This window comes from Oncorhynchus clarkii, chromosome 6 (assembly GCF_045791955.1).
Source record: "Oncorhynchus clarkii lewisi isolate Uvic-CL-2024 chromosome 6, UVic_Ocla_1.0, whole genome shotgun sequence".
In the NCBI taxonomy this organism is placed as follows: Eukaryota; Metazoa; Chordata; class Actinopteri; order Salmoniformes; family Salmonidae; genus Oncorhynchus; species Oncorhynchus clarkii.
The window spans coordinates 33671715-33696159 of NC_092152.1; the positions used below are offsets into that span (position 1 = coordinate 33671715).

Consider the following 24445-nt stretch of genomic DNA (forward strand, 5'->3'; position numbering starts at 1 on the left):
CGATGGCATTGAGGAGTACACCACATCAGTCACTGTTTTTATTTATAAGTGCATTGAGGATGACGTCCCTACAGTGACTGTACGTACATACCCCAACCAGAAGCCATGGATTACAGGCAACATTCGCACTGAGTTGGGGTAGAGCTGCCGCTTTCAAGGGGCGGGACTCTAAACTGGAAGCTTAAAAGAAATCCATCTTTGCCCTCCGATGAACCATCAAACAGGCAAAGCGTCAATATAGGACTAAGATCGAATCGTACTACACCGGCTCCGATGCTCGTCAGATGTGGCAGGGCTTGCAAACTATTACAGACTACAAAGGGAAGCACAGCCGAGAGCTGCCCAGTGACACAAGCCTACCAGACGAGCTAAATAACTTTTATGCTCGCTTCGAGGCAAGTAACACTGAAACATGCATGAGAGCATCAGCTGTTCCGGATGACTGTGTGATCACTCTCTCCGGAGCCGATGTGAGTAAGACCTTTAAACAGGTCAAATTTCATAAGGCCGCAGGGCTAGATGGATTACCAGGATGTGAACACAGAGCATGCTCTGACCAACTGGAAAGTGTCTTCACTGACATTTTCAACCTCTCCCTGTCTGAGTCTGTAATTACAACATGTTACAAGCAGACCACCATAGTCCCTGTGCCCAAGAACACTAAGGTAACCTGCCTAAATGACTACCGACCCGTAGCACTCACGTCTGTTGCCATGAAATCCACATCACCAACAAACTAACATGGTCCAAGCACACCAAGACAGTCGTGACAAAACCTATTCCCCCCAAGGAGACTGAAAAGATTTGGCATGGGTCCTCAGTTCTTCAAAAGGTTTCACAGCTGCACCATCGAGAGCATCCTGATGGGTTGCATCACTGCCTAGTATGGCAACTGCTCGGCCCCGGACCGCAAGGCACTACAGAGGGTAGTGCGTACGGCCCAGCACATCACCAGGACCTATACCAGGAGGTGTCAGAGGAAGGCCCTAAAAATTGTCAAAGACTCCAGCCACCCTAGTCATAGACTGTTATCTCTGCTACCGCATGGCAAGCGGTACCGGAGTGCAAAGTCTAGGTCTAAGAGGCTTCTAAACAGCTTCTACCCCAAGCCATAAGACTCCTGAATAGCTAATCAAATGTCTACCCAGACTATTTGCATTGCCCCCCCCTGTCCCACCCTCTTCCATGCTGCTGCTACTCTCTGTTATTATCTTTAATAACTCTACCTACATGTACATATTACCTCAATTACCTCGACACCGCTGCCCCCGCACATTGACTCTGCACTGGTACCCCTTGTATATAGCCCCACTATTGTTATTTACTGCTGCTCTTTTAATAATTTGTTATTCTTATCTCTTACTTTTTTTGGGGGGGGGGGTGTTGTCTTAAAACTGCATTGTTGTTTAAGGGCTTGTAAGTAAGCATTTCACTGTAAGGTTGTATTCGGCGCATGTGACAAATAACATTTGATTTCATTTCATTTCATGTGACAAGGATTAAAAGGGATTTGCCAGTAGATTGTTGACTTGATTCATGATGATGACTGCTAGTTAAGATTTTGAAAGTATGATGTTGACATGATCAGCCCAATCAAAGCTACTGTACATATAACATGATTTGCCGTAATTTTATCTGTGTCCAATAACCTTGAGCCTTCTAGGATGTGAACTTCTAATGTAACTCTATGGCAGTACCCAAGTGGCTAGAATTTTCTAGCTCTACCCTTAGACTTGGCCTTGACGTAGTGTCCCCATGAGTGACAGAACGCTGAGAAAAATATGGGGCAACGCTCCATATTTTCTGCTGGCTTGCCCCACCACCACTGAATCACCTGCATTTTGGAGTTGTCTTACTCAAGAAAACAGAAAAGAGACCATGTCTGTATACGGTTTTATTAACTAAATTATATATATACAGTGCCTTGCGAAAGTATTCGGCCCCCTTGAACTTTGCGACCTTTTGCCACATTTCAGGCTTCAAACATAAAGATATAAAACTGTATTTTTTTGTGAAGAATCAACAACTTTTTTAACAAATCAAAAACTGAAAAATTGGGCGTGCAAATTTATTCAGCCCCTTTACTTTCAGTACAGCAAACTCTCTCCAGAAGTTCAGTGAGGATCTCTGAATGATCCAATGTTGACCTAAATGACTAATGATGATAAATACAATCCACCTGTGTGTAATCAAGTCTCCGTATAAATGCACCTGCACTGTGATAGTCTCGGAGGTCCGTTAAAAGCGCAGAGAGCATCATGAAGAACAAGGAACACACCAGGCAGGTCCGAGATACTGTTGTGAAGAAGTTTAAAGCCGGATTTGGATACAAAAATATTTCCCAAGCTTTAAACATCCCAAGGAGCACTGTGCAAGCGATAATATTGAAATGGAAGGAGTATCAGACCACTGCAAATCTACCAAGACCTGGCCGTCCCTCTAAACTTTCAGCTCATACAAGGAGAAGACTGATCAGAGATGCAGCCAAGAGGCCCATGATCACTCTGGATGAACTGCAGAGATCTACAGCTGAGGTGGGAGACTCTGTCCATAGGACAACAATCAGTCATATATTGCACAAATCTGGCCTTTATGGAAGAGTGGCAAGAAGAAAGCCATTTCTTAAAGATATCCATAAAAAGTGTCGTTTGAAGTTTGCCACAAGCCACCTGGGAGACACACCAAACATGTGGAAGAAGGTGCTCTGGTCAGATGAAACCAAAATTGAACTTTTTGGCAACAATGCAAAACGTTATGTTTGGCGTAAAAGCAACACAGCTCATCACCCTGAACACACCATCCCCACTGTCAAACATGGTGGTGGCAGCATCATGGTTTGGGCCTGCTTTTCTTCAGCAGGGACAGGGAAGATGGTTAAAATTGATGGGAAGATGGATGAAGCCAAATACAGGACCATTCAAGGGGGCCGAATACTTTCGCAAGGCACTGTATATTTTACATTGTTTGCAAACTAATATGTGACACGTATTAATGCCAAAATAACATCTATTTTAAAAAAAAATGCTAAAAATGCTGGGTTGAAAACCCACCTGCCCTGAATGATGGGTCTCCACTGGACTTAGCCTGTTCTCAGAAGTTAAAGTGCGCCCTTCCTTATGCTGCATATAGGACCATAAAACTTTACTGATTCAACATTATGCTGGGGAAAAATGTAACTTTAACATTTATTGAGTTTTTTTAGCGGCATCCAGGCAACAAGTAGGCTAGGCTGTAAACCAGGTGGCACTTAGCAGTCAGAGTGACGGGGTGGAATGCAAATGATCAGAGAGAGAGAGAGAGAGAGAGAGAGAGAGAGGCGCATCAGGACTGTTGTAGCTGCTAGCCTAACTGTTCATAGTTCAGTGTTCCTTGTCCCGCTCTTACTCTAATGTGTATTTGCATCTGAGGTCAGCAACAAAGGAATTTCCTCATGAGTTGAGAAGAGAGACTCCAAAATTATGACAATGGTAATGTACAGTTTCAATTTGTAACCTTCTGAAAATAATCAGACAGTGATAGAACATATAATCTTTAGAACATTTAAACTTTGTACAGACGTCTCACTTTGCGTTGATAAAAGGAAATTACACACAGACCAATTTGCATATAACGTTGCAACAAATTGTTCAGAAACTTAGAAATACAGTAGTAGGCTACCTTCATTATGGAATGGAGAACTGTGAGGATTGTTATAATGATGAGTCATACAGTTTTACAGTGTTATACAGTGTGGACTTTCACTTTTCGTACAGTGGCTCTGTTGTTGATCAAGTAAACGCTGTCACCTGCTCCCAGTTATTGCTTTCAATTTCTCTGCCTACACAAGCACCCAATATCAACACTCACACAGCTGTATAATGCCTAAGATTAGAATGTTTACCAGTCATTAAAATCATTCCCTAAATGAAAGATTTTCACTGCAACATGTCCATGCGCATTAATAGTCGTTAATTATGTATTTATTTGTTATTAAATACTGATACCTGTAGTGATTGAAAGGGAACAGCTGATGCAGGGCTTGAGATCCATTGGTGTTTTCGGGGGTGTGTGCCGATAATATCTCCTTTCTCCTGAAGTGTACACTCGTTCACTACTTCACACACATTTAAAAGCATAGGATTGACGGGATTGGGCTAGAGAGGTTTTCCACCATATTTCTTATATCAGTCATTATCTTTTAAATCAGTGAAGGTAAGTGAAGAAGTGCACACCTTGGGAAGAAGGAGAGAAATTGGGATGTGGCCAGAGGGAGCCACAACCACCTGATCTGTGCCAGAAAGGTGCAGACCTCTTGGAAGAGGTCGTAGTAGCCACGATCACATACTGGGAGGCTATCTGGCCTAGTAGTATTGAAGTCCATGACAAGGGTTTTGCTTGTACAATAGTAAGGTGCCATGATGTGAAATACACTGTAAGATAAACCTCTAGAAAATAGTTACCCAATACATGTATGGCGGTACCATTGCACTTTACTAGGCAGAACCAGAAGCCAGCACACCTGTGAGCAGCTTAGCATTAGCCAGGGCAACTGCACTGTGCTCTGTCCCTGTTTGCTTCAGATACGATTCATAGTCACACGGCCATTTCCCTTTTCTACTGGTAGTTTATGGTCTCCCACGGTCCATAACAATGTCCTTTTCTGTGGTCACTATCACTCTCCCTTGCTTAAAGGGCTAGCTCAGAACACAACCATAAATGTATCGTTTTCATATCATAGATGTTGTCAAGCCGAGCTCATTATTGAACACATTGCCGGCTCCCTTCTCTAAAATTAGACTGGGATATTCAGACTGGGTGAAAAACAAGAGATTGGTATTTGAAAGGGTTTACGCAGATACTGTTAATTGGATAATGAACATGCATGACAGATTTAAACTCTGCTGCCTGGCACACAAACAATAACAAAGTAAGGAATCCTCAGCTTACTTGCTGTATTTGCTGTACTTTTATATATTTCGTAATCAACATGTTGCGGTCTTTCTTGGTCTGTATACAAACCCCTTCAAAGGTAGTTGAGTTATTCAGTTAACAACACTAAACATGACATGCTAGTGATTTAAGACGTGTCAGGACATGAATATGTTAAAGACGGCGCCTAGGACTGTAACAATGGGGGAAATTATATTCAAAGTAGTGTCGACCTGAGGCATAGATATCAGTTATGACTCATGACATCTTCCTTTCCACTAATTAAACAGACCTACAGCTGGCTAATCATAATGCCAGAGAATCCCTGCAGTCTATAAAAGTTTCATTGAATGATTAGTTGATAGATTGACTGATTCGTTGATTGATAATGACACTGTTTAAGTAATGGGAAACAGTATAAGAGAAAATAGATTTGTTTGCTAAAGAGAGACTTTAGCAAAGACCATGTGGGCTGGCTTTGTTCATTATCAATGTTGACGCACAGGATATTTAAACATTAACCAGATGAATCAACTCAAACTGTTCTTGCCCCCCCCCCCCCCCCTCCCATATCCACTCTCCCCGTCTCATTCTCCCCTTTCCCTCCCCCTCTCTATTTCTGGGATAATTTACATCAGTCCTTCCTCTCTGACCTGCCATGCTGTGAAAACACAGCCAAGTACACTTCCTGGTTTTAGTCATCTGTTTCATCACAGGGACAGTGTGCCACACGTTACAGCCTCTATTATCCTCCTCTACCACATACACACATTGATGTGGCTTCACTAGATCATTTGTCCATTGTGTAATCATTTGTGTAAATAGTTTCTTTCACCTACTAAGGCTAGTATAAAAGACGTCTTTTAGATTGTTGGACATCTAAATTCTCAATATTCCCCTGTGGTAGTTTGTGATCGTTAGTCATCTTCAAAGTAGTTTCATTCTAATTTATTCTGACCTGAGGTCTTGGCTTTGGATTAAAGCTCTTTTGTCTAGCTTAGTGACCTTCGGAAAATAAAGCAGTCATTGACACAGCCTGTGTAGTAGCTCTGATAGCGAGTCTGATGGGAGAGTTAATTACATGTAAATATCTGGGATGGGCCAGACATATAGTGTAACGGCACCGTTTATCGTATGATGTCACACAACCGGTATGAAAACAATATCGTTGAGATTGCATCGGGATTGTGTTCGTGTGTGTGCTACAGACTTCACAGTCAATTCTGTTTCCTTTTTCAGAGTTTCTTTGGAAAATTGAAGAATCTGTAAGTAGCCTACAGTGTAGATAAACATTTTGTTCTTCAGTCTTATATGCCTTCCTCTGGCCAGAAACATAAGACACTGACATGACACAGCACGCAAGTAACATCTCTCTTTTTCCTTACAGACACAGTGGGCCTCCAGCTCCACCCAAAAGAATAGGTGAGCCTTCAGGAAATCCCCCTTATTATGCTAGTTGTTATAGGGATCCTCTATATGGAAGTTCTAATGTGATGTGCTTCTTCTGCTCTCTCCCTCATCGCTCTACCTCTCTTCTCCCCAATTTCTCTCTCTCTTTCTCCATCCCCCTTCTCTACTTTCTCTCTGTCTCTATTGATTTGTTTCAGAGAACAATGCGGGGTATGGTGGCTGGCCAGAAGATGAGTTTGTAAGTAGAAAAACACACATACACACGGCCCAGACTGACACGCCAATGGATATTTTGTTGAGAGGTCCTGTGTGGTCTACTTGTGTGTATCACAGGACGATGAGGATGGGAACACATATGAGGCTCCCCCCTGTGAGCGACCGGCCATGAAGGTTCCTCCCAGACATGTGGAGGAGAACGTCTATTTAGGTAACACCACCACCGTAGACTATCATTCTCATTTGAGATTAGCTGAAATCTGACTTTCATGGAAAGTATGCATTGATGCCAATGGGAGTTTGGTGCGTGGATCTCAAGTTAGAATTTGTATGTGATGTTTTGAGGTGTGTTTTTATGTGAAAACACCATTTTCTTGTTGCTGTTTTTGTGTTCCACAGATAGTTCTTCAGAGAGGTCCAATCGTGTTCTTCCCAAAAGGCAGGCAGCACCACCTCCAAGGCCAGCCAAGATGGCGCCCATGGGCAAAGCATCGGTAAACTATCAGAGTATCAATGCCCATGCCTACCACTGGCTAGCCTGTCTCTGTGTGTCTGCATACCTTTAGTGTTATTTAACGTTGTCTTTCCCCTCTATAGAAACAGCAGCCTCACCATCAGCCTGACCCTGAGGAGTTCTACATCGACCCCAACACCAAGAAACGTGAGACACCTCTCTCTAACCCCGTCTTTATATCCTCCTCTCTCTATCAACTTCTCTCCATCCTCCCCTCTCTATCCTCCTCTCTCTATCCTCCCCTCTCTCTATCCTCCCCTCTCTCTATCTTCTTCTCTCTATCCTCCCCTCTCTCTATCCTCCCCTCTCGCTATCTTCTTCTCTCTATCCTCCCCTCTCTCTATCCTCCTCTCTCTCTATCCTCCTCTCTCTATCATCTTCTCTCTATCCTCCCCTCTCTATCCTCCTCTCTCTATCTTCTCTCTATCCTCCTCTCTCTATCTTCTTCTCTCTATCCTCGTCTCTCTATCCTCCTTTTTCTGTCTTCTATCCTCGTCTCTCTACCCTCCTGTTTTGTTGACATTGAGTGTGAAGTTATTTTCCTGAAACCACACTCCGAGGGCCCTCACCTCCTCCCTGTAGGCCGTCTCATCATTGTTGGTAATCAAGCCTACCACTGTAGTGTCGTCTGCAAACTTGATGATTGAATTGGAGGCGTGCATGGCCACGCAGTCATGGGTGAACAGGGAGTACAGGAGAGGGCTGAGAACGCACCCTTGTGGGGCCCCAGTGTTGAGGATCAGCAGGGTGGAGATGTTGTTACCTACCCTCACCACCTGGGGCCGGCCCGTCAGGAAGTCAAGGACCCAGCTGCAAAGGGCGGGGTCGAGACCCAGGGTCTCGAGCTTAATGACGAGTTTGGAGGGTACTATGGTGGTAAATGCTGAGCTGTAGTCGATGAACAGCATTCTTAGATGGGTTAGGGCAGTGTGCAGTGTGATTGCGATTGCGTCGTCTGTGGACCTATTGGGGCGGTAAGCAAATTGGAGTGAGTTTAGAGTGTCAGGTAGGGTGCAGCACTTCATGATGACGGAAGTGAGTGCTACGAGGCGAAGTGAGTGCTACGAGGCGATAGTCATTTAACTCAGTTACCTTTACTTTCTTGGGAAAAGGAACAATGGTGACCCTCTTGGAGCGTGTGGGAACAGCAGACTGGGATAAGGCTTGATTGAATATGTCCGTAAACACACCAGCCAACTGGTCTGCACATGCTCTGAGGGCGTGGCTGGGGATGCCGTCTGGGCCAGCAGCCTTGCGAGGGTCAACACGTTTAAATGTTTTACTCATGTTGGCTGCAGTGAGGGAGAGCCCGCAGGTTTTGGTAGCGTCAGTGGCATTGTGTTGTCCTCAAAGCAACTACTTTGTCTCTATACTGACGCTTAGCTTGTTTGATTGCCTTGAGGAGGGAATAGCTACACTGTTTGTATTCGGTCATGTTTCCAGTCACCTTGCCCTGATTAAAAGCAGTGGATGCACTTGCTAATAAACTCGCTCACCAAATCAGCGTATTCATCAATGTTATTGTCGGACGCTATGCGGAACATATCCCAGTCCACGTGATCGAAGCAATCTTGAAGCGTGGAATCCGATTGTCCGGACCAGCATAGAACAGACCTGAGTCTGGTAGCAGCAGTTGTGATGTGTGTGTAGCCTGAATGTGTGTGGATGTGTGTATGTCTGTGTGGGTGTGTGAGTGAGTGAGTGCATGTGTGCTAATGTGCAGAGAATCAGAGCAGGTGGTCAATCCAGTTTAAGTGTTCAGCAGTCTGATGGCTTGTAGATAGAAACTGTCTCTGAGCCTGTTGGTATCCGACCTCATGGTCCGATAACGTCTGCTCGACGGTAAGGGAGTGAACAGCTCGTGGCTGGGGTGTGTGGGGTCCTTGATGATGCTGCGGGCCTTCCTCAGGCACCGTTTCAAATAAATGTCCTGGATGGGTGGGAGTTTATCCTATATGATGATTGTGTATTTTAAATGTGGATATGAATTGTGCCCTATACATGGATGTGAATGTTGATTGATAAAAAGGTGTAAAAACAATTATTGAGGCGTGTAATTGTACAGGAGAATTAACTTAAACAAACGAGTAGGTTAAGTTTGAGATGGTCAAGCTTCCCTCTCTCTCTCTCTAGCTCCTGAGGTAGACAGGAAGGAGAAGCCAGGGAAAAGGTCTACTCCTAAGAAGTCTGCCCCTCCTCCTTCCCGCCCTGCCCCTGCTCCCACCCCTCCCCCTGCAGAGGAAGGTAAACGCTACAGTTATAGATCTAGTTCCTGCCCGACTAGTAATTTAGGTGCAAGCAGTGCATTGCATCAACCATTGGTTGCATTCCAAGCCATCGACTGTGCATAGCTGATATGTTAAATACCTATCCAGTTGTTGTAAGATCTGGCATGCATCTGCAATGTAGTCGTGCAGGATCTCGACCAATAGTCAGACCCTGGAACCCTGATAGGACATTGGTGTGCTATTACATCAAGTCACCACTAGAGGGATGTGTGAATCTGCAACAGCATCAGCCTCTGTTTTCTCTTTGCAGATGTCTACCTGGATCCTAATGAAGGACAGGTGAGCCCAACACATCGTTAACAGACAGAGCCTCACCCCTAACTCCAACCCCCAAACCTTAGCCTTTTTATCCGCTGTACCCTTTTAACACATTCTTGATGGACAATCAGTATATTCATAGTTCCATAGGGCCATGAGATGTCTGGTCTCTGGACAATTTCTAATTCGGCCAGAGAGAGGTGATTAATATGCGTGTTGTGTCTCTGTTTCAGGCAGACAGTGATGACCTGTATCTGGAGCCCACAGCAGGTCAGTTACTCCTGTAGAACCACTAATACAGCCTCAGTGTCAATGCATTTATACTGAGGTTTTGACTAGATCATATATTTTATATGAGATAAAGAGACAGGACATGAATTCCAAATTATTAAAGAAAAAACGTATTTAGCTTATTTTGAGAGAAAAGAATCCTTGGCACTGTCAAGAATAAGTACTCCTGTTTCTCCAGCTTGCCCCCCTGCTCCTCGCGGGCCCATAAGGATGCCCCTCCTACCCAAGACAGCAATCGCCCCTCCCCCCATGCCCATGTGAGTACACCTGTCAAGACATGAGATGAAAAATGCACAAACTCATCTTGGTGTAATTTAGGTGTATATCACCACTTCCATTCTTTTCATAGTTATGCAAATGCAATAACTGAATTTCAATTCACCTCCTGAATTGACTGGGTTAAACTGGCCTTGACACCATCCCTGAAACCAGTGCCATTCTATGTCATGAGAGAAGCCATGTTATTGTTTTTGAGTTTTATTGTTTGACATGCGATATCAGCTCAATCCCATCATGTATGTCTGTCGGTCTGTCTTTCTCTGTAGAAAACCTCCAGTACCCAGAGCCAAGTCGGTGAGTTTCTCCATGGTTCACACATTATTTAACACACTACGGGCACATGATTTAACACATCACAACACTGGCCGGTTTCTAACACAGAATTGGCCTATTTCAGAGATTCTCCACTGAATATGTTTTTTAGTGCAGGAGTGTAAGCCTTATCTGTGTCAACATTTGAATGAGTTTCACACTTTCCTGCATTCCAGAGTTCTCTACTGGTCAGTGAGGCAAAGACAGGTAAGTGACACTACATTCTGTCTGACTAAAAATAGATGGATCATGATGATAATGTCTGCATCCCAAATGGCCTGTTCCCTACATGCACTACTTTTGACCAGAGCCCTACATTGGGAACTGAGTGCCATTTGGAACACAACCATGAAGTGAAAATGCAGAACCTGGTCCATTGCTGTGTTTCTGTGACCCTCCCCAGCTCCTCTGCCTGATGTGAAACGCTCCACGTTCCCTGGCAAGCTGCCCCCACCCACCCCAGGCATCAAACCCCCACTCCCTGCATCCCTAAAGGAACCCAAACCCAGGTGAGGCTTGGGAACACAGCCACTCTCACAGCACTATGCATGTACACACTGGATGAGACCACGCTATACGCTGCAAGAACATACATGTTTTACATGTGTTAAACATGTGATGCAGGTTCATGCTTTATGAACTTTCAGTCCTGTACAAGCAGCAACAGTCAAACACATGGATACCACTTAGTATTGCCTGATAACAATTTCCATAAGAAACATAAACTTTTTCAGGACCCTGTTAATGAACATTCACCTGTGGAACGGTCGTTAAGACACTAACAGCAATTAAGGTCAGAGTTATGAAAGTTTAGGACACTAAAGAAGCCTTTCTACTGACTCTGAAAAACATCAAAAGAAAGATGCCCAGGGTTCCTGCTCATCTGTGTGAACATGCCTTAGGCATGCTGCAAGGAGGCATGAGGACTGCAGATGTGGCCAGGGCAATAAATTGCAATGTCCGTACTGCTGATTGTCCTCGCAGTGGCAGACCACGTGTAACAACGCCTGAACAGGATCGGTACATCTGAACATCACACTTGCAGGACAGGTACAAGATGGCAACAACAACTGCCCGAGTTACACCAGGAATGCACAAACCCTCCATCAGAGCTCAGACTGTCCGCAATAGGCTGAGAGAGGCTGAACTGAGGGCTTGTAGGCCTGTTGTAAGGCAGGTATGACCAGACATGACCGGCAACAACGTCGCTTATGTGCACAAACCCACCGTCTCTGGACCAGACAGGACTGGCAAAAAGTGCTCTTCACTGACGAGTCGCGGTTTTGTCTCACCAGGGGTGATGGTCGGATTTGCGTTTATCATCGAAGGAATGAGCGTTACACCGAGGCCTGTACTCTGGAGAGGGATCGATTTGGAGGTGGAGGGTCCGTCATAGTCTGCTGCGGTGTGTTACAGCATCATCGGACTGAGCTTGTTGTCATTGCAGGCAATCTCAACGTTGTGTTACAGGGAAGACATCCTCCTCCCTCATGTGGTACCCTTCCTGCAGGCTCATCCTGACATGACCCTCCAGCATGACAATGCCACTAGCCATACTGCTCATTCTGTGCGTGATTTCCTGCAAGACAGGAATGTTAGTGTTCTGCCATGGCTAGCGAAGAGCCCGGATCTCAATGCCATTGAGCACGTCTGGGACCTGTTGGATAATAGGGTGAGGGCTAGGGTCAATCCCCCCCAGAAATGTTCGGGAACTTGCAGGTGCCTTGGTGGAAGAGTGGGGTAACATCTCACAGCAAGAACTGGCAAAGCTGGTGCAGTCCATGAGGAGGAGATGCACTGCAGTACTTAATGCAGCTGGTGGCCACACCAGATACTGACTGTTACTTTTGATTTTGACCCCCCTTTGTTCAGAGACACATTATTCCATTTCTGTTAGTCACATGTCTGTGGAATTGTTCGATTTATGTCTCAGTTGTTGAATCTTGTTATGTTCATCCAAATATTTACACATGTTAAGTTTGCTGAAAATAAACGCAGTTGACAGTGAGAGAACGTTTCTTTTTTTGCTGAGTTTACATGTTTCAAGCAGACCACCATATTCCATGTGCCAAAGGTAGCGAAGGTAACCTGTCTAAATGATTACCGCTCCGTAGCACTCACGTTGGTAGCCATGAAATGCTTTGAAAGTCTGGTCATGGCTCACATCAACAACATCTTCCCGGATACCCTAGACCCACTCCAATTTGCATATAGCCTCAACAGATCCACAGATGACGCAATCTTAATCGCACTCCACACTGCACTTTCTCACCTGGACAAAAATAACACCTATGTCAGAATGCTGTTCATTGACTACAACTCAGCATTCAACACAATAGTGCCCACGAAGCTCATCACTAAGCTAAGGACCCTGGGACTAAACACCTCCCTCTGCAACTGGATTCTGGACTTCCTGGCGGGCCGCCCCCAGGTGGTAAGGGTGGCAACAACACATCTGCCACAGTGATCGTCAACACTGGGGCCCCTCAGGGGTGTGTACTTAGTCCTCTCCTGTACTCCCTGTTCACCCACGACTGTCTTGCCAAACACGACTCCAACACCATCATTAAGTTTGCTGACGACACAAGAGTGGTAGGCCTGATCACAGACAACGATGAGACAGCCTATAGGGAGGAGGTCAGAGAACTGGCAGTGTGGTGCCAGGCCAACAACCTCTCCCTCAATGTGAGCAAGACAAAGGAGCTGATTGTGGACTACAGGAAAAGGTGGGCCGAACAGGCCCCCATTAACATCAACGGGGCTGTAGTGGAGCGGGTCGAGAGTTTCAAGTTTCTTGGTGTCCACATCACCAACGAACTATCATGGTCCAAACACACCAAGACAGTCGTGAAGAGGGCACGACAAAACCTTTTCCCCCACAGGAGACTGAATAGATTTGTCATGGGTCCCCAGATCATCAACAAGTTCTTTAGCTGAACCATCGAGAGCATCACCGCCTGGTATGGCAACTGCTCGGCATCTGACTGTAAGGCAGAGGGTATTGCGTACAGCCCAGGACATCACTGGGGCCAAGCTTCCTGCCATCCAGGACCTATATAATAGGTGGTGTCAGAGGAAAGCCCATAAAATTGTCAGAGACTCCAGTCACCCAAGTCATAGACTGTTCTCTCTGCTACCGCACGGGAAGCGGTACTGGAGCGCCAAGTCTTGGACCAAAAGCCTCCGTAACAGCTTCTACTCCCAAGCCATAAGACTGCTGAACAATTAATCAAACGGCCACCAGACTATTTACATTGAACCCCCCCATTTGTTTTGTACACTGATGCTACTTGCTGTTTATTATCTATGCATAGTCACTTCACCCCTATCTACATGTACAAATTACCTCTAACCAGTACCCCCGCACACTAACTTGGTACCGGTAACCCTTGTATATAGCTTAGTTATTGATATTTTATTGTATTACTTTTTATTATTTTTCACTTCAGTTTATTTGGTAAATATTTTCTTAACTCTTCTTGAACTGCACTGTTGGTTAAGGGCTTGTAAGGAAGCATTTCACGGTAAGGTCTACACTTGTTGTATTCGGTGCATGTGACAAATAAAGTTTGATTTGTGATAACTTAGCTAAGTCATTGAAGTATGAAGGCCTACTGTTCTTGCGTATTCAATGTTTTTGTAGCCACAGGCCTATATTGCTCATCTATTATAGTAAGCATGTTGGCTAATAATGGACCTGTTGTCTGTGTTGCAGCCCCCCTCCCCCGCCCATTATAGACACTACCGCAGCAGGTAAGAGCATGCTGGGAACAGGACCAGTTTTGGGTCACAGCTGAAGGATAGAAAGCCATAGAAATGGAAATAAAGGATGTGTGGAACTCTGAAATGCTCCAACTGTGGTTTGCTAATCAGAGTGAAGGACATCCTTAATTTCTTTACATTTGTGTTGTTTTTCTGTCCACATTATATGAACATGTTGGAGGTGCATATTGTTCATTTTTCATTACCTATGTGAATTGGAAGCCATTTTCATTATAACATAATTATAACTTGTTTAACCCCGTCATCTAGGGTGACTGTGGCTACTGTCAGCAGTGCTGTCCAGCATACTTGTGGCCTTGATTGTAACTACATGCTTTATTTTGAATAGACTGTAGAGCAGGGTTTCCTAAACTCGGTCCTGCCCCCCCCCGCCCCCAGCTGTGGAGTGCTAGGGCAAAACCCAAACCATGCACCCAGGGGAGGGGGCAGGACCAAGTTTGGAAAACCCTGCTGTAGAGCACTCTACACGTTGGTCAACAACTCATTATTTCTCTCTATGCCAAAGTTTCTCCCTCTGGTATGAAGACAACCATGCAGGCAGGAAAGGAGGTATGTGCCTTCCCCTCTCATACTGTACCTCCCATGCATAATACCGTGTTAAAGTGCTACAAATGTTGCTGCAAACCTTAGTTAAATGGTGATATACCTGAAGTATGGGGTATCCTTGGATATAACTGTGGTGGCAGGCAGTGGAGGGCGTCATAGAGAACTGTGGTATGTTACAGGAGAAAGAGTGGTTCGCTGGAAACTGCAATAGAAAGACTGCTGAGGACCTCTTAATGCAGATCAACAAGGTGGGATACACACACACCGGAGATGAGCAGACACACACACAAATGCAAGCAAATACACACACACACACACACACACACACACACACACACACACACACACACACACACACACACACACACACACACACACAGTTCTTGAAGTACCATATAAAAGAAAAACTGAAAATGACTTAGAGGTAAAGAATCCCCAGCTCTGAAGGACCTGGCCAATGTGATTCCGGAATCAATATGATTAGTTATAGTTAGTTAGCCAGTATTCCTCAACAGTGAATCAATAGTTCATTGATCTATTAGCCTGCCCACTTGGTCCTGTGTGGTTCTCTCCCCTTCTCTCTATATGTTGCTCAGTAGCTGCTGATGTTTTGTGATTATGTGTTATAATGCTGCTGATTATATGAGCGTATCTGTCTCTGGCCCTTTGTCTTTACTAACACAGCCGACCTGTTTCATTTCACGCTGAAATAGACAAGTAACGATGTGAGAGTAATCTCGATCGTAACTCCCCTTTATTTGACTGTGTGTGTGTAGCCTCGGGTTACAGCTGACACATACACACACCATCACTGAGTCTGATTCATCTATGCTCATTCAAAGACCATGTGGGTTTTGATACTGATATCCATTCTCCCTCCCTCCCTCCCCTCCCTCCCTCCCTCCCTCCCTCCCTCCCTCCCGCGGCCTATTCCTCCTCCCTCTCTCTCTCTCCCTCTCCCTCTTGTAGGACGGGGCATTCCTGATACGTCACAGTTCAGCCCAGAATGCCCGTCAGCCCTACACACTGGCTGTCCTATACAGACAGAAGGTCTATAACATCCCCATCCGCTTTCTGGAGGAGACGCGCGGCTACGCCCTCGGAAAGGAGGGCAAGAAGAACGAGGAGGTGAAAAGGCGGGGGGGGGGGGGGGGGTAGAGTGCTAAACAAGGGATAAAATAATGAATCGGTGAAAGAGAATGGGAGGATGAGGACGAGAGTGTTGAGATGGGGGACACAGAGAGAGAGAGCGAGAAAGAGAGAGAGGGGGGAAATGAAAATGTGAGAGGGTAGGGAGGAGGAGAAGAGAGGGATAAGAAGAGGGGAAAAGACAGAGGCCACAGGAGGAAAGGAGGATTTGCAAAAATAATTTGCAAAGGGAGAATGTGGGGGGAAAAGAATGAAGAGGTCAGGTGGGATAGAGGGAGGATGTGGGAGGAACGGAGGATGTGTGGAAAAGAGATGAAGGAATGCAACTTAGTACTGTACGGTAACCTCTGCAATAACTATACTGTAGTAACTCTCTCTCCCTTTCTCTCTCTCTCTCTTTCCCTCGCTACTCCCTCCCTCCATCTCGCTCTCATAGTTTTTCAGTAGTCTCCAGGAGATCATCTCTCACCACAAGAATAACCAACTGCTGCTGATCGATAGCAAGAGTCAGGCCAAGCACACCACGTATCTCACCCATCCAGCCCATCCATAAACTACATTATCCATAACTCACACACAATATATATCACCCACCCAGCCTGACAAACTACACTACACTACTATAGGGTGGCAGGTAGACTAGCGGTTAGAGCGTTGGGCCAGTAACTGAAATGTCGCTGATTCGAATACCTGAGTCGATAAGGTGAAAAATCGGTCAATGTGCCCTTGAGCAAGGCACCTAATTTGCTCCAGGGCCGCCGTGCTACTATTGCTGACCCTGTAAAAAAAAACACGTCACTGCACCTGTACATTTCACTTCGCTGTATGTGACAATAAAACAAAAATCTTTTCATAACCCACAGAAATGTGTATCTCACCTACACCAGCCCATTCATAAAGTACATTAAATGCTACCATTAATAACTAAATACATTTGATAACTTGGAAATACCACCTTCAATCGTCATGTTCCTCACCACAAGATACCCATTACAAACCCTCATTTTTGTTTTGTGATGAAAATGGCTAGAAGTGTACATATTACCGTATATCTGTGTACTGTATGTGTTTGTGTGTTTAAGTATGCTGTAATTACGTCTGTTTGACTTTATTAACCTATTTTTGATTTAAATTAGATTAATTGTAAAATGCTTGCACCTGAATAGAGTAGTGAGTAGTCTATGAAAAGGTATATTCAATACCTCATTCTTGCTCTGAGTCTTTATGCGGTGCTTGTTTCAGTGAGTGATGGGGAATTCAATGTTGTGTCTACACCTGTGTTGTGACTGAATACTGTGTAAGTGGGCCATCTGTAAGTTTCTATTTATATAATAATATAGTCTGAAATGTTTTGAAATCCTGTTTGTGTTTTATCATTTTGTTGTATTTGCAACACAACAGCGTGAATGGCATTTATATCCCTCAAAGTTGAAGTTGTTAGTTTAGATCTCCATAAATGCAAGGATTCACTAATTCCACAAATTAACTTTCAAGAAGGCACACCTGTTAATTGAAATGCATTCCAGGTGACTACCTCATGAAGCTGGTTGAGAGAATGCCAAGAGTGTGCAAAGCTGCCATCAAGGCAAAGGGTGGCTATTTGAAGAATCTCAAATATAAAATATATTTTGATTGGTTTAACACTTTTTTGGTTATGTGTTATTTAATAGTTTTGATGTCTTCACTATTATTCTACGATGTAGAAAATAGTAAAATTAAGAAAAACCCTTGAATGAGTAGGTGTTCTAAACTACAGGTAACTGCCAAAATAAAGGAAACACCAACATAAAGCGTCAATAAGGCGTTGGGTCACCACAAGCCAGAACAGCTTCAATGCACCTTGGCATAAATTCTACAAGTGTCTGAAACTCTATTGTAGGGATGTGACACCATTCTTCCACGATAAATTGTTGACGTTGGTGGAAAACGCTCTCAGGGGTTTCTTCAGAATCTTCCATAAGTGTTAAATTGGGTTGAGAACTGGTGACTGAGACGGCCATGGCATATAGTTTAGATTGTTTTCATGCTCATCAAACCATTCGTGTCCTGCACATGGGAGCATTGTCATCCTTTGAGGAAATTGCCACGACAGCCAAAATCATTTTTTTTACATGACCCTAGGCATGGGATGTTATTTGCTAAATTAACTCAAGAACTACACCTGTGTGAAATCACCTGCTTCAATATACTTTCTGTGACTCATTTACTCAAGTGTTTCTATTATTTTAGGAGTTACCTGTATGGTGCACATACATAGCATAAATCAAATCAAATTGGTCGCTCATACATATGCGCATATGTTATTGAAGGTGCAGCGAAATGCCTACTCCTACCTTGACTAATACATCATTTAAATTCCTCTTTTACAATCCCAACATATTTTCTCACTACTAGACACTTTTCACAGGGTGGGGTAAAGGCATATTCCCAACGTCTCAGCACTTGAGTTTGCAGAAATCGGAAGGGGAGTGGGCGCCTGTCACGTGCCTTTATTTCGACATAGGGAAAATTAAGGGGAAGGGGCAGCGGAGGGGTACATCATCGATTTTTTTTCCTGCGTTGGTAGGCTATTTGTGGGGAAATCCTCTTGGTTAGCTGTAGGGCCTATAAGTAGAAAGTGTATTATTTTGTATAATACTGTAAGCAACATTAGAGCTTCATAAAAATAGTTTTCTCCCAGAGCGAGTGTAATTATGTTTTGGACTATTTTACTTAGCGGAAGCGTAGAGTTTTGGTTCAGGAGTGTTGTTTGGGTGCTACTGAACGAGAGCAGGCAGTGAATTCAGGTGATATCAACGCAAGCCGGCAAGACCCCTATCATTGCACATCGCATTTTACTTTTGGGGGCGTTTTGGGGACTTCCAATACAATACAACATTCATTCCTCTTCGTGTCCCCTTCCCCTTTCCTTTTCTCCGGACAATTGAAACATAGAAAGCCTCAAGAATGGCCCAGATACTGCCGATACGATTTCAGGAACATCTGCAGGTAAGAAGGCAAACAGCCGGGGAAAAAAACGCAGTACAGATGCATTTTCGCGCAGTTCTTTAGCATTCCAGGCCCGCACGTAGAAACACAACTACGCATTTAAATGGAATCGTACATGGGGCTGTAGCCTGCAGGGAGAATGCTCAATATAGCCACAGGCCTAGCTAGCTTGTGCAGGGCAGATGATGACTTGATAAAATTGAACAGTCAAATCGTACTGGGAGGCGATAGTCTGCTTACTGCAGACCCGAAAACACAGACAGTGATTCACGCCGCAGTCTGTTCAAGTGGAAAACGTCGCTGTCACAACTCACAGAGCCTACGCGTCAAAGCTCGAAACCGCAGTATTTTGACACTTTGATGCCTTGATCGGGGCACTGAAGTGCCAAGATTGTTAATTAACCCTACATGACACATCCGATTTAACGAATACGTTCCAAATGTATACCGTTTTACCTCCATAGAATGAGTTAGAGGAAAGTTAATCGGATCGTAAATCATAGCGCTGTCCACTCAACTAGAATCAAGATCTCGTGATAATGTTTTTGGTCATGGTTCTCTATCTGAATCGATTGGTTATTTAGGCTATGTTGCAAGATTTATATGCATAATTAAGGTATAGGCTGTTAGTTAATGAGCTATAGGCCTACACAATTAATTATTGTTAGAATTGAGTGTTTTGAAAGAAATGCATATGCGGTTATTTAAACTCTGTGTTTAGGATGTGACTAGATTATATGGCTTCATATTTTTTCATTAGTAGGCCTTGTTGGAGAACCCACCAGTAAACCTCTCCATATGCGTAGTGGATCACATCAATGCGGTAATGTTGTTAATTTTGGTAGCTGCACCGGCCCAGTTTCTTGGGACCAAAGTGCAAGTTTCTTGTGATGCGTTGGTTCAAGCCCTACTCTGCTCGTTCCCCCTCCATTCCTACAAATGCATCCATTGAAAGACAACACACCATTATTTGAGATTTGATCAGGCATGTCTATTAATTGAAAGTGTATCCATTTAGTCCTACCCATGTATGCTGTGCATGGTAGGCCTCTGTGATTCTAGGTGGCTCCAGCCGAGAGAGAAATGCCCGGAATAAACTGAGGACTTTGGGCCTCAAGTTGCTTTGTTTTTTTTCTCCTGAATTGGTATTTACAGCCTCTATGCATTAAACAGTATAGTCTGGGTGGGTTTAGGTATGGATTTACATGCACTGCCATGTAGACACAGATGAGACTGGCTTTGTTGTTTTAACTCTATGTAGAACTACCATAATACACTATGTATGTGGATTTGACTATTTCTGCCACACCCATTGCTGACAGGTGTATAAAGTCGAACACACAGCCATGCAATCTCTATAGGCAAACATTGGCAGTAGAATATCCTTACTGAAGAGCTCAGTGACTTTCATCGTGGCTGTCGTAGGATGCCTCCATTCCAACAAGTCAGTTCGTAAAATTTCTGCCCTGCTAGTTAGAACCGTCGGGAGCTTCAAGTGGAAGCGCGTTCTCTGGAGTGAAGCTTCACCATCTGGCAGTCCGATGGACGAATCTGGGGTTGAGGAACGCTATCTGCCTGACTGCGTAGTGCCAACTGTAAAATTGGTTGGAGGAGGAATAATGGTCTGGGGCTGTTTTTCATGGTTCGGGCTAGGCCCTTTAGTTCCAGTGAAGGGAAATCTTAACGTGACAGCATAGAATGACATTCTAGATGATTCTGTGCTTCCAACTTTGGGGAATGCCCTTTCCTGTTCCTGTTTCAGCATGACAATGCCCCTGTGTACAAAGCGAGGTGCATACAGAAATGGTTTGTCGAGATCGGTGTGGAAGAACTTGACTGGCTTGCACAGAGCCCTGACCTCAACCCCATCGTTCACCTTTGGGATGAATTGGAATGCTGACTGCGAGCCAGGCCTAATGGAAGCAAGTCCCCGCAGCAATGTTCCAACATTTAGTGGACGCCTTCCCAAAAGAATGTAGGCTGTAATAGCAGCATAGGGGGAACCAACTCCATATTAATGCTCATGATTTTGGAATGAGATGTTTGACAAGCAGATGTCCACATACTTTTGGTCATGTAGTGTAAATGCCATTTAGCAGATGCTTTTATCCAAAACAACTTAGTCATGCGTTCATACATTTTTACTCATGGGTGATTCTGGGAATCATACCCACTACCCTGGCGTTACAAGCGCCATGCTCTACCAACTGAGCTACAAAAGTCTATAGAACTATTACACTGCTGGACCTTTCACAATTGTATAAGGCTAGGAATAAACAGAGCACCCTCAATAAAGATTGGCCTACACACACACACACACACACACACACACACACACACACACACACACACACACATACACTGTTAATTAAGCATTGCCAGTGTCTCATTGTGTGGGCTTGTACATGTAATTAAACACAACTTTTTTTGTGTAATTCTCCTTTTTCCCAGGCTTGACTGACTGACCCTAATCTAGGCCGTGTGTGAGGTAGAGGTCTTCTCGGGTCCAACAGGTAGGACCCGAGGACAATCAGACCCGAACCCAAATGGACCCGACAACAATCAGACCTAGACCTGACCCATACCCTAACTGGTCTGGGTTTAGACCAGACCCGATTGGACCCAAGTGACAAAATAATTTGTTTTAGACCGCTGCTCCCAAGTGGCACTGCATCGCATTGCTAGAGGTGTCACTACAGACACCCTGGTTCGAATCCAGGCTGTATCACAACCGGCCGTGTTTGGGAGTCCCATAGGGCGGCACACAATTGGCCCAGCGTCGTCCGGGTTTGGCCGGTGTAGGGCGTCATTGTAAATAAGAATTTGTTCTTAACTGACTTGCCTAGTAAATAAAGGTTAAATTAAAAAATATATAATAATATCAGCCAAGTTGCTCTTCTCGTTAATGAATACAGTGCCTTCAGGAAGTATTCACACCCCTTGACTTCTTCAACATTTTGCTGTGTTACAGCCTGAATTTAAAATGTATAAAATCTAGATTTTGTGCCACTGATCTATACACAATACCTCACAATGTTAAAGTGGAATTTTGTTTTGAAAAAATTCTAAACGGAATTGTCTTGAGTCAAGTATTCAACCCCTTTCCTATGGCAATCCTAAATGCGTTCAGGAGTAAAAATGTGCTTAACAACTCGCATAATGCGTTGCATGGACACACTGTGTGCAATAATAGGGGTTAATATGATTTTTGAATGATTACCTCATCTCTGTACCCCACACAGGTCCCTCATTCGAGCAGTGAATTTCAAACACAGATTCAACCACAAAGATCAGGGAGATTTTCCAATGCCTGGCAAAGAACGTCACCTATTGGTACAGTCGATGGGTAATAAATAAATAAAAAGCAGACACTGACTATCCCTTTGAGCATGGTAAAACTTATTAATTTAGCTTTGGATGGTGTATCAATACACCCAGTCACTACAAAGATACAGGCGTCCTTCCTAACTCAGTTGCCGGAGAGGAAGGAAACCGCTCAGGGATTTCATCATGAGGCCAATGGTGACCTTAAAACAGTTACAGTTTAATGGCTGTGATTGGAGAGAACTGAGGATGGATCAACATTGTAGTTACTCTACAATAATAACCTAAATGACAAAGTGAAAAGAAGGAAGTCTGTACAGAATGAAAATATTACAAAACATGCATCCTGTTTGCAATAAGGTACTAAAGTAATACTGCAAATGATGTGGCAAAGAAATTAACTTTTTGTCCTGAATACACATCACTGATTACCACTCTTCATATTTTCAAGCATGGGTGGTGGCTGCATCATATTTTGGATATGCTCGTTATCGGCAAGGACTAGGTAGCTTTTATAAAAAGAAAATCCTAGAGGAAAACCTGGTTCAGTCTGCATTCCAACAGACACTGGGAGATGAATTCACTTTTCAGCAGGACAATAACCTAAAACACAAGGCCAAATATACACTGGAGATTCTTACCAAGACGACGTTGAATGTTCCTGAGTGGCCTAGTTAGTTTTGACTTAAATCTACTTGAAAATCGATGGCAAGACTTGAAAGTGGCTGTCTAGCAAAGAGTTTAAAAAAATTATTATGGGAAAATATTGTACAATCCAGGTCTGCAAAGCTCTTAGAGACTTACCCAAAAAGACTCACAGGTGTATTCGCTGCCAAAGGTATTGACTCTGGGTTTGAATAGGTATCTAATCAAGATATGATAGTATTTTATTCTTCATTACACTTAAAACATTGTTTTTAATTCTTCCACTTTGACATTAGAGTATTTTGTGTAGATTGTAAAAAAAAAAAAAAAATGGAAACACGAAAGACATACATTTTAATCCCAATTTGTAACACAGCAAAATGTGGAAAAGGTCAAGGGGTTTGAATACTTTCTGAAGGCACTGTAGGTCTTTTTGGCTCGACCTTCTATAAGTCAATAAATTCACCTTGTTAGTGTAAAATAAATATGCTATAGGTTGTGCGGAGCTGTGGTCGGGTCGTAGTTACATAGACCCGAGACCCGATGACAATCAAACAGGATCTGACCTGTACCGAGGGAACATTTTGGACCCAGACCCTCTCGGGTGTTTGGGTGGACCCGTGAAGACCTCTAGTGTGAGGGAGAAAGAGTGTCTGAGTAAATGGATTCTTGACCTATGCCCTTTGGTAGTTCATTTACAGTGCAGTACAGTGTGTGCATTAGTCTATTAGCAGATTCATGATTATTCTGGGGCTCAGTCTGTGACAAATTATGCTCTGCAGTATGTAGGGCAGATATTGCTAAAAGCACCCACCCTCTGCTTTAGCTTAGCGGGCTTATGCAGTCATAAGTCTCACAGAAGACCTAAGTTTAATACCCTGTCATTTAGCCTCAGCCTGACACTGCCCTAGTAAGAGGGAGCTAGATACCTGTAAGGGGTTTAGCCAATCATTAAAGGATTGGATATGGGGCAATTCGGGCAAATGCCAGATGGGCTGGTCCATCTTTAGCCCAGTGTGCTTGTCTATTTATACTTTTTTTCTGCAGAAGTATGGATCATTATTTGGCTAATAATGAGGGACCTGAGAGAAACAAATTGTCCGGTGTATTAGACATTTCTGGGCCGATTTCTTGTCCCAGTCCGTCCATGTTGCCTGTCCACCTTGCTTTGTGATATTACTCTACACAGAGGGTGGTGCGGACAGCCCAGCATATCACTGGGGTCAGGTCCCAGCCATTCAGGATATACTCACCAAGCGATGTCTGTGGAAGGCCTGAGAAATTGCCAAAGACTCCAGCCACCCCTGTCATAGATTCTCTCTGCTTCCATCCGGCAGGCGGTACCAGAGTATCAGGTCTCGGACCAGCAGGCTCCGAGACAACTTCTACCCCAAGCAATGATACTTTTTAAACAGATAGACAATAGCTGCCCACCACCACCAAGGACTATATGCACTGACTATGCACTCTTACTCCTCTCTACCCACACACGCCTACATTGACACGCTTGTGCACACTCGCACTTAACACACAC

General features: G+C 44.1%; 2 protein-coding genes across 3 annotated transcripts in view; both read left to right on the top strand.

Moving 5' to 3' along the window:
* Nucleotides 1–3333: 3333 nt before the first annotated feature.
* Nucleotides 3334–17311, top strand: LOC139412040 (B-cell linker protein-like). Its single transcript, XM_071158827.1, has 19 exons — nt 3334–3467; nt 6148–6173; nt 6296–6330; nt 6516–6556; nt 6652–6745; nt 6934–7028; nt 7132–7195; nt 9182–9292; nt 9587–9615; nt 9828–9864; nt 10064–10142; nt 10431–10458; nt 10653–10683; nt 10880–10985; nt 14192–14229; nt 14765–14808; nt 14985–15053; nt 15775–15933; nt 16391–17311. Exons 1-19 carry the CDS (start codon nt 3459–3461, stop codon nt 16505–16507), a joined length of 1212 nt encoding a protein of 403 aa, XP_071014928.1. The 5' UTR covers nt 3334–3458; the 3' UTR covers nt 16508–17311.
* A 1167-nt stretch (nt 17312–18478) lies between these two features.
* LOC139411034 (clathrin heavy chain 1-like) overlaps nt 18479–24445 on the top strand; it is a 41238-nt gene continuing 35271 nt past the window's right edge. Inside the window, exon 1 of one of the 2 annotated variants that reach the window (XM_071156825.1) lies at nt 18479–18942. In XM_071156825.1, coding sequence (XP_071012926.1) covers nt 18901–18942 — 42 coding nt within the window. In that variant the 5' untranslated portion in view covers nt 18479–18900. The remainder of the gene's footprint in view (nt 18943–24445) is intronic. The other variant, XM_071156826.1, reaches the window with a different exon arrangement.